This window comes from Thunnus maccoyii, chromosome 22, assembly GCF_910596095.1.
Source record: "Thunnus maccoyii chromosome 22, fThuMac1.1, whole genome shotgun sequence".
In the NCBI taxonomy this organism is placed as follows: Eukaryota; Metazoa; Chordata; class Actinopteri; order Scombriformes; family Scombridae; genus Thunnus; species Thunnus maccoyii.
The window spans coordinates 3,512,289-3,521,903 of NC_056554.1; the positions used below are offsets into that span (position 1 = coordinate 3,512,289).

The 9,615-nt window shown below is 40.0% G+C and overlaps 1 protein-coding gene across 1 annotated transcript; it reads left to right on the forward strand.

Moving 5' to 3' along the window:
* Positions 1–1,981: 1,981 nt before the first annotated feature.
* On the forward strand, positions 1,982–4,599 carry LOC121889546 (lymphocyte antigen 75-like). The gene is made up of 4 exons (XM_042401587.1): positions 1,982–2,021; positions 3,052–3,423; positions 3,999–4,355; positions 4,514–4,599. The coding sequence occupies exons 2-4, from the start codon at positions 3,108–3,110 to the stop codon at positions 4,522–4,524; spliced, it is 684 nt and encodes a 227-aa protein (XP_042257521.1). The 5' UTR covers positions 1,982–2,021; positions 3,052–3,107; the 3' UTR covers positions 4,525–4,599.
* The last annotated feature ends 5,016 nt before the right edge of the window (positions 4,600–9,615 follow it).

Below are 9,615 nucleotides of genomic sequence, written 5' to 3' on the forward strand. Positions count from 1 at the left end.
AGCAACAGCTGTAGTCAGCCCAATTGGAGTGGCAACCAGGAAGTACTCCGGGAAAAGAGGCTCATCATCGACCTCTCGTCCCCCCACGGTTCCACTGTTCCAAGCATTAACAGCCTGATTCCCAGCCTGGACCTTTCCATGCAATATGCCACCATAGACCACGCCATTTCCCTCATCCGCCTCGCGGGCCAAGGAGCATGGTCATCCAAGGCGGACATCACAAGTGCTTCAAAGTCCTCCCCATCCACCCCGACTACTGGCACCTCTTTGGGGTCTCCCGGAAGGGTGCATACTATTTTGCCGTGCGTCTAACCTTCAGCTGCAAGAGCAGCCCAAAAAAAAAAAAAAAAAAAAAAAAATTTCAACTCATTGTCATAAGCCCTCCGCTGGATTCTTTCCAACAATTATAAACTCCCGTACGTCCCTAGAATTCCTCGGCATCACCCTCAACTCCATTACACTCCAAGCATCTCTGCCTACTGGGAAACCGCATTTCTCTACTCATTCAAAACTTTCTCATGGCCAACACATGCACCAAACGTCAATTACTCTCTCTGCTGGGCGATTTCAACTACGCCACCCGCATCATCCCTCAGGGCCGATCTTTCTTGTCACACTTTCTCTCCATAGCCACCGCCGTCCCATCCATCCACGACCACGTCACGCTAGACAGCGTGTGCAAGATGGAACTAAAAACGTGGCACCAGTTCCTCTCTTCCTGGAACGGCATCTCCTTCTTTTACGATGACCATGTCACAGACGCCAATGACATCCAGCTATACACCGACGCCGCTCCTTCAGTCGGCTTTGGCGGTTACTACGGCGGCAGATGGTTCTCTGCCGAATGGCCACCTGACTTCTTGAAAAGCCTTCCACGTCTCCCACGGACTCCCATTCCCTTCACTGGACATTCTTACTCTCTCCTGCTTCATTACATTCTCCCACACTCAACTCAAGATCAAGTCTTCCACCATACAGACTTACCTCAGTGGAATCAATTTATTTGTTAAATTGATTTCCGGAGCGCCATGCCCAGCCTTGTCCCATTCTCATATTAACATGTTAATTAAAGGTCTCCGCAAGGCGGAACCGCACCCCGCACCAAAATGTTCACCCCTCACGTCGGATTTCATTCTGAAATGAAATATATTTGCATATTCATAGATCTGTAATTTTTAATGAGGGAGGAGTAGATGATATTTTATTGATTTTAACATTATATTATATAATTATACTTTTCTTTAGCAGAAAAACAGTATCAGTCACACATTGTTGTTCCCAGCAGTGTATTTTTATATGTCTTAATACATGTCTGGAGGGTGTTTAAGAATGCATTCTGCACAGAAGGAGGACTGTGGATTTTGGCCTCCATTTCTCACAGTGTAGTTGCACTTTGAAGGAATTGTGTCACAGCCAGTGTGGAGATCAGGTATGATTACAGCTGACATAATACAGCATGTGAGTCATGTATTAAGACTGACTTTCAAAAATGTGAACATATCCTTTTAATTAAGAGCCAGGAAGTGAACTGGCAGTTAGTAATGACTTCACTAACATGTAAAACTTAGAAGAAGAAGCTTTATTTGGAGCCAGAGTTTACCTGTAATTTAGTTTCACTGGCACAAATGCCTCCATGACGCGGTTGACTGTGTTTCTAGTTCAACATTTACCCTCTGTTATAGTGCGGAGGTGCAACGGTCAATCTGCAACACAAATGGACTGAGAGCAGAAGAGGAGCAGACTTTAAACTGGTGACACTTCAGCAGTTTCTGTTTGATTAACTGTTAAAACGGATGAAAGGTTTTTTCAAATGTGTCCAGAACTGCAGAGTTTAACATGTATAACTAAATAAGTCTTAATAAATGGACAAACATTAGATGAGGAGGTCCTGTCAGTATTCATGTGTACTAGGACTAGGTCATATATTGCAGAGCAGCTGGACCCAAATGCAGGCTGGGAGCTGAAAGGGCTGGGGAAGACACTAGGAGCAGGGCAGGGCTGACGAGGATGATGCAGGGCAGGTGAGAGGAGGAGCACATGAACACAGGAGGAGTGACAAACACAAAACCCAGAAAACACTCAACAACCCAGCATAAACCAAACTGTCTCTGAATAAATGAACCTAGGAACACAGAACTACTAGCTTACCAATAATCTAATAGTCTTTCCAAGAAACAATTCAAATAAGATGAAAGAGCAAAAACCAAGAACACAGGAAACCAAAAGAACAAACACAAAGAGTCCCAAAACCACAAGTCCATGACAAGGACACATTTCTGACGTCCATATTAGGCTTTTGAAACAAATTATAAATAAAAGCTACTAAAATGATTTTTGTAAGGTTTCTTTTATAGATGTGTGAAGTGTTGTTGATTTATGGAATACATGAAAGTAGAGCACAGTTCATCACATTTTGATCATTATATTCCAATCATTTTATATCTGATTTAACATCCAATATTGGAAATATATCCATATCAATATTGTGATTGATCACCTGCTTCTAGTGAGCATTTATGTTTTTAGGAAAGGGTTTTAAATTTTATTTGTTGAGGTCTCAGAAAGTATTAAATTTAACTTCAAAAAGTGTGCAGACACCCTGATACGACCAAGTTGTTTTAATTCTTCACTTTTCTTGTTGGAACAGTCACAGGGAGGCTTTGTGTTCAAAATGAAAATGTCGCTGCCTACAACAAATTCAAGATAAATCCATAAATGAATGTGCTTTCTGCACAGTGCATCAGATCAGTGAACTCTGTCAGAAATAGAGAAGAGAAGCTGGTGTTGAAGTTGACTGGATTTGCATAACAACAGTTAATATAGAGGTAGAGTTTCCTTTTAGTCGTAAACATCACCACATACAGTACTCAGAGCAGCATCATGATGGAAAGGATCTTGCTGGGTGTCTTTTATCTCTCATGTCAGTGAATTAGTTGATCAGACCTCACAGTGCTTATTATTGTATTATATTGAAAACACTGCATGAAAATTTTTACTTTCGCCCCTTACATGTTAAAAGATGTTAATAAGTCATACCTGTTTTCCTCACAGGCTGGTCCATCTTCTCCACATGTTGTCTCCATCAGTACCACTTTGTTGCTCAACGCATGAAGTGGACTGAAGCTCAGACCTACTGCAGAGAGACATACACAGACCTGGCCACCATTGAAAACACTGAAGACATGAACCAACTCATCAACACAGTTCCATCTGCTAGTCAGGTCTGGATTGGTCTGTACAGTAACATTGATTGGAAGTGGTCAGATGGGTACAGAGGGAGTGGAGCTGAATATAAGAACTGGGAAAATCTTGATGACAATGAGCCAGACTTTGGCGGGGGTCAGTTTTGCGTGAACATTGGAAACAGTGGAAGATGGTGGGATGATGGTTGTGCAATTGAATATCCATTCATCTGTTATAATGGTAAGTAACAGCAAAGCGTATTTTCTTCCTTTAACCTGCATTAACAGATTTTTTGGCCAATTGGGAGCAGTGGAAAGATGTGATGAACACAACATTGTTGTTGCTTATTTACACATCCAGAAGTTGTGGAGCAACATTATCAAGTCCAATATTCACTCTCTGTCAGTTCTGTTTTTGCTCTCTACCAACTCCTGAGGGAAATATCTGGCTCTTTAGCTGCTAAATGTTCCACTATGTTCACCAGCTAGTTGTTAACTGTGTGTGTTTGCAGCTTGATGCTAAGCAGGTAGTGTACAGTGAGTTTTTAGAACCAGCTGTGGCAGAAAACAACACTGTGAGAGCGCTGAGAGTGAACCAAAACAGTAAAGAGCAGAAGCTCACTATAAAGCTTTGTAAAGCTGAGCTGCAGTCTGGTGATAATTCTCTGTAGGTTCATCACTACGAGTGACATGTCTGACATTACGTGTTATCATTTGATACATTATTAACATAAAAAATATTGATTATAGCTGCTTTAACATTATTTAGAAACTCAGTATATCAACAATTCCACTCACCCCCCAAACTAACCACAGGAACACAGCTGGATCCTGAATTTGTTGTTGTGAATCAGAGTATGACCTGGTCCAATGCTCAGAGGTACTGCAGGGCGAACTTCATAGACCTGGCCACTGTGAGGAACGACACTGAGAACCAGCAGATCCACAACTTGGTGCTGACGAAAGACTGGACATGGATCGGCCTGTACAGAGATCCTGACTCCTTCCTTTATAACTGGTCTGATGGCAGTCCCTACTCACTCACCACATGGGGTGATAAACATTCAGTTTCAGGATCACTCAGATCAATGATGTGTGGTGTGCAGGAATCAAACCAATGGACATTCAAGTCCTGTGAAGAGAGATTTCCATTTGTCTGCTACAGCATCCCTGGTGAGTGGTTTACTGTCCTTCAGTGGAAGCCAGAGAATGCTGCATAACTTTAGCATAAATCATGTTTGAATGTACATGAAAAAATGTAAATATCACAGAACTAATAGGACAGCAAATGAATGATTCATTTCTCCTCTCATTCTGTGTCTCAACACCAGTAAAGAGGTGAGTAGTTAAGCTGAGGATGAAGGTGCAGGACTCCTCTGTGGATCTCAATGACCCTGCTGTGAAAGCAAACATCCTGAAAAAGGCAAGTCTCCAAAATCCAGACTGGGTTGGGGGCTGGGGGTGTCTCAAACAGGTCTAGAATACTTGTTTACATGCTTATTCTGCTTGATGTGTTTTGCCACTATGAAGTTTGATTATATCTAAAAACCAATGGGGGGTTTTAGACACAACAACAACAACACAATAGGGGGGATGAATGTTTCAAAATGGCTTCCATTTGTGTTTCCCAGTTCCAGGACAGACTGAAGGAGCAAGGAGTGAGTGGAGTCACCCTGAAGTGGAGAGAACAGCCTGATGGGAAAGTCTTCCACAAGGAGGGAAAAGAAGAGAAGAAGAAAAAAAGAAAGAAGACTGAGCTCTGAAATGAAAACCCAGCTTTACTTATCTGTAATCCATGTTGAATGTTGATTCTCTATCTGCTAACAATACACTATCATCAGCTTAACCGTAACCTTGACTACATCCTGTATAGAAGAGTTTTATCCTTCCTCATCAATATTGCTGTGTGAAGTGTTTCAATCAAAGTCACTTTTCTTCCAAATAAAACATATGAGATGAGTCTTTGGCTTCAAGTTTACAGTGTGTGAACCAACCTGATAAAAGCAACAGACACACAGTTATGGCAGTGATTGATTGCAGAATAATAAAGTAATCTAGGTGATAATGGGAGCACTGGTAGTCTGCAAAGGCCTTCCATCCAACCTTTTGAAATCTGTCGACTTCTGTTGCTGCACTCAAACAAAAATGCTTTAGCAAAAGGCAAGAGTACTAAGAAAAGACACAACTGACAAATGTATGAAAAAGTGTGAGTATCTTATATAGATAATATGATATAGGCTGATAATATAGGCTGACACAGCAAAATGTAGCCACTTCACATTCCCTCCATGACAGCCAGTGGAGGAAGAAGTTTTTACATCCTTTACTTCAAAGCAGCAATACTACAATATAACATAAGTATGATGAGTAAAACGTAGTAGAAGTATAACAAGTGAAAATAGTGGTTGTGCAGTGACGTTAATATGACATTATTAGATTATTAATACTGATGCATCAGTGTGTGAACAACATTTTATTGTTGTAGCTGGTTAAGGTGGAGCTAGTTTGAACTACTTTATATACAGCAAACTTAACTGTAGGTAGTTAAGTCCAGTGGTTCCCAACCTAGAGGTTGGGCGCCTCCAAAGGGTCCCAAGATAAATCTGAGGGGTTGTGAGATGATTGATGGGAGAGGAAAGAGGTTAAAAGACAAGTGAAACACTGGTTTAATCTTTAATGTGTTGTATTTTATATCATGAGTGTTTTTATGTTAAATAAAATATTCTGTACAGTAACTAGTGACTATAGGTGTTAAATAAATGTATAATATTTCCTCAAATATTGTGGAGTATAAGTGGCTAAAAATGGAAACATTCAAATAGAGTACAAGTACCTCAAAATTGTACTGAAGAACAGTATTTGATTAAATGTGCTTAGTTTGTTGTCAGATGATGACAGGAACATGTCATGTGACTGAGCACCTCTGTTATTTTCCACACGATTGGACAAACTATGTGCTCCTACAAACATGGTTGTGAACGTCACACCAAACCTCTGTAAATATGTCAGGTCTAAATAATTACACACAACTAAAGAATATACAGATACATAGTGGGATTATAGTGAATTATCAATGACTGCATGAGCACATACTGTGTTTCATATTGCATACATGCTGAGCTCTCCACGTATCTGTGTGTGGGAATTAAAATGTAACACTGCACTCTTGTGTTTGCATGTGTGTATTGTTGGCTTCAAAGTGAGAGTCTAGTAAATGTGGGAACAAAGTGAGAGACAGACATGTAAAACAAGAGGGGAGGATGTGATTTGTTGTTGTAGTTTTACTGAACTACAGCTGATTGCATGTTACCCCTTAGAAATAATCTTACTACCATAGGATCATTAAAATGGTTTGCTTGAGAAAACATCTGAAATATCTTCATTTTAGAGGAGTCATTGAACCTCTCCTGTATTTCTCTCTTTGTTGGTAATGATTTACTGAGTCCTATTGCATTTCTACATGAGATGCTTGAGAGAATTTGAGGAAGAGAAATGAAACATGTATTGAGTTCAGTAAAGTGACTTATTTGGATGTAGTTTGGTTAAACTAAGAACTTGTAGTTTTGTATTGATTTGCAGCCTTGTAACATTTAGATAGGAGCTGTGTTAAGTGGCCTTTTTTGACACAAATGATAATGATGTAATAATAAACAACTCATCTTAATCTGGTTTCTTGGAGAGTGGATGTCACCCTTCGTTGATGAATCCTTCCGTGACCATGAACCTGGGAAGAATCTCCTGTGTGTCTGACACAGTTAGAGTGTAAGGTTGATAACAGAGATGGGGGGAGAAATTACTCACCTTGCGCAGCATTTCTGGAGAAGAAACTCAGGCACAGTGCAGATGAGTAGAGGAGAAAGCACTTGCTGCCAAACGGGCTGCCTGCATGAGAAAGATGTAAGATGAGAGGCCAGACAAGAACGAGCAACAGACATCATTTTTACCTTTATTTATCTCACCTGAGATGGGGAGACAGAAGCAACCCCCTCCCCAGTGTGGTGCCTCTAACACCTGGAACACACAGCCTACCTTCACCTGAACAGTGTATGTGCATCGCTGAACTGCTGCGGCTCGCACACCTGCAGTGTCCACACAGACAGCGTTGCTAACAGAATGTTTCATATCATTTCATTTGCATTTAGTTTAGATAGTAAAAGGTTAAGAAGTGTGTGCTAACTCTGAGGGGCATGGTGGGGTCAAGTTAGGTCCACTAGTTAGCTCTCACAGCATTGTTATCTTCACTCTTTATTATTTCTTTATTTATTTATTTATTTATTATTCTTCCGTACATTTTTTGACCAGTAACTACTCCTACATACTTTCAGCTACAAAAACCATTCATATATCCAAACATTAAGCTTGTTTCAGATATTTTTACATCTTTACAATGTAAGTGAATGGCAGAAAATGACACACATACATGCATACTGTCCCACATACTGTACATAATAATAATAATAATAATAATAATAATAATAACAATAATAACAATAATAATAATAACTTTATTTGTATTGCACCTTTCATACAAAAAATGCAGCTCAAAGTATAAACTGTACATACATACATACATGCTGTACATATATAGATATATACATGTTGTGTCTGTACATGCGCATACAGTAACACAAACTGACATAGAAACACACACACATACTAACACACACATGACTGACACATAAAGACAAGAATTGTTTTTTCTGTCTTTATGAAGACTTTTATTCACACACACACACAAACTGTTTTTTCTATCTTTATCAGGACCTTTACTGACAAACACACACACACACAAACTGTCATATCAGAATTGCTTCAGCAATTTCTTTAAGCTTTCAGCTTCCAATGAATTTCACCCTTCATCATTCACAGCTGCTTGCAGAGGCAGCAGTGGTAGCAGTAGCTGGCAGCAGCAGCAGCTGACAGCCTCCAGCTCTCTTATGCATCCATCTTGTTGGTTATACTGATTATTTTACCAGTTAAACCCCCACTATCATCGCTGCAAGTGAAGAAAATCCCTCCAGATGACACCAAATTCCTCAAACAAGCCAAACACACTCAAACAAACCTCCATACTAACTGTCAGGAGGGAAACTCACAACAAATAAGGAAAATAACACCAAATCTCAGTCTGGAAGCAGGTAAATCAACAGGCAGACCAAAGTAAAAGATGGTGAACATGGAGGTGAATGATAGTCCTGGTTAGGGGTGTAACGGTACACCAAATTCATGGTTTGGTATGTACCTCGGTTTTGGGGTCACGGTTCGGTACGATTTCGGTACAGCAGGAAGAAAAAAGAAAGGTAGAAAATACCATTTTGGTCTTTCATTTTAAAAAATGTAAACATCCAACAATGGCTCATTGACTATAACTATTACTGAAGCAGTTTAGTTTTGCTGCTGTGGAAAACAGAAAACAACCTTTATGTTTCTTGCAAGGAGTCAGGACACCTGCTGACAGCTGTTTTATGTTGATTTATGGTCTAACTGTATATAAAGTAATTCAAACTAGCTCCACCTCCAGTAGCTACAACTGTAGCATGCTGCTGACAAACTGGTGCTTCATATTAATAATCTAATGATTTAATATATAATAATATATCAGTCAGAGGGACCAAACCACTACTTTTACTTTAATACATTTTAACTAAATGTTTCTCTCTCAGAACTGGTTCTTACGACGTGCTGTCTGAACACGTCAGAAATCAAATAGTTGTTCTGAACGACGAAAAACGAACAAACGAAACGAACGAAAAGCCAACCATCACAGAGAGGGGAGGGGGACATGGTATTGTTTCATTAAGGAGATAAAGGCACATATTTTAATGGTAGTGTTGCACTTGGTCAGTATTATGGGTCACTTGTTTGTCATTCTGATGGCAGGGTAACCCAGGCTACCTTGGCTAAGCTGGCTAAAATACCAATGAGTATGTTAGGAACTCATGCTCTAGAGTTATTGTTCCTTATGTCGGACTAAGTGGATTATTGAACTATTTTGACAGTAATTGTCAAGGTCACGGAGCGTATTCTTCGTACAACTGGATGCACCGAACCGTAATGTCCGTACTGTGACGATTCAGGACGAATACATGTACTGTTATACCCTTAGTCCTGGTGTAATTAATGACAGCTTAAGGCTGTGGCTGTGAGTTCAGTGGGTTTCTGGGCAGTTCATGTCTTACCAGTGTCCTGATAATCAAGGCTATGCTCTCTTTTTATTTTTTCCCACATGTTGGTTTGGGGTCTCGCTGTCCTGGAGAATCTTACCGTCAGATTTCACGGGGAATGCAGCATCACACACAGGGTCTAAGGGCTCTAAAGCTCAGATTATTAGAGTGGGGGTTCAATAGCATTTTATTCAAACCTGAATCCAGTATGCAATTTATTTTGATTTAACTTTTAAGAATTGTAAGTAACAACCAACATTTTTTCAAGT

Coding starts and splice junctions, on each gene's coding strand:
- LOC121889546 (XM_042401587.1), top strand. CDS start 3,108: ATGAAGTGGACTGAAGCTCAGACCTACTGCAGAGAGACATACACAGAC. Junction 3,424..3,998: donor TCCATTCATCTGTTATAATG/GTAAGTAACAGC, acceptor AACTAACCACAG/GAACACAGCTGGATCCTGAA.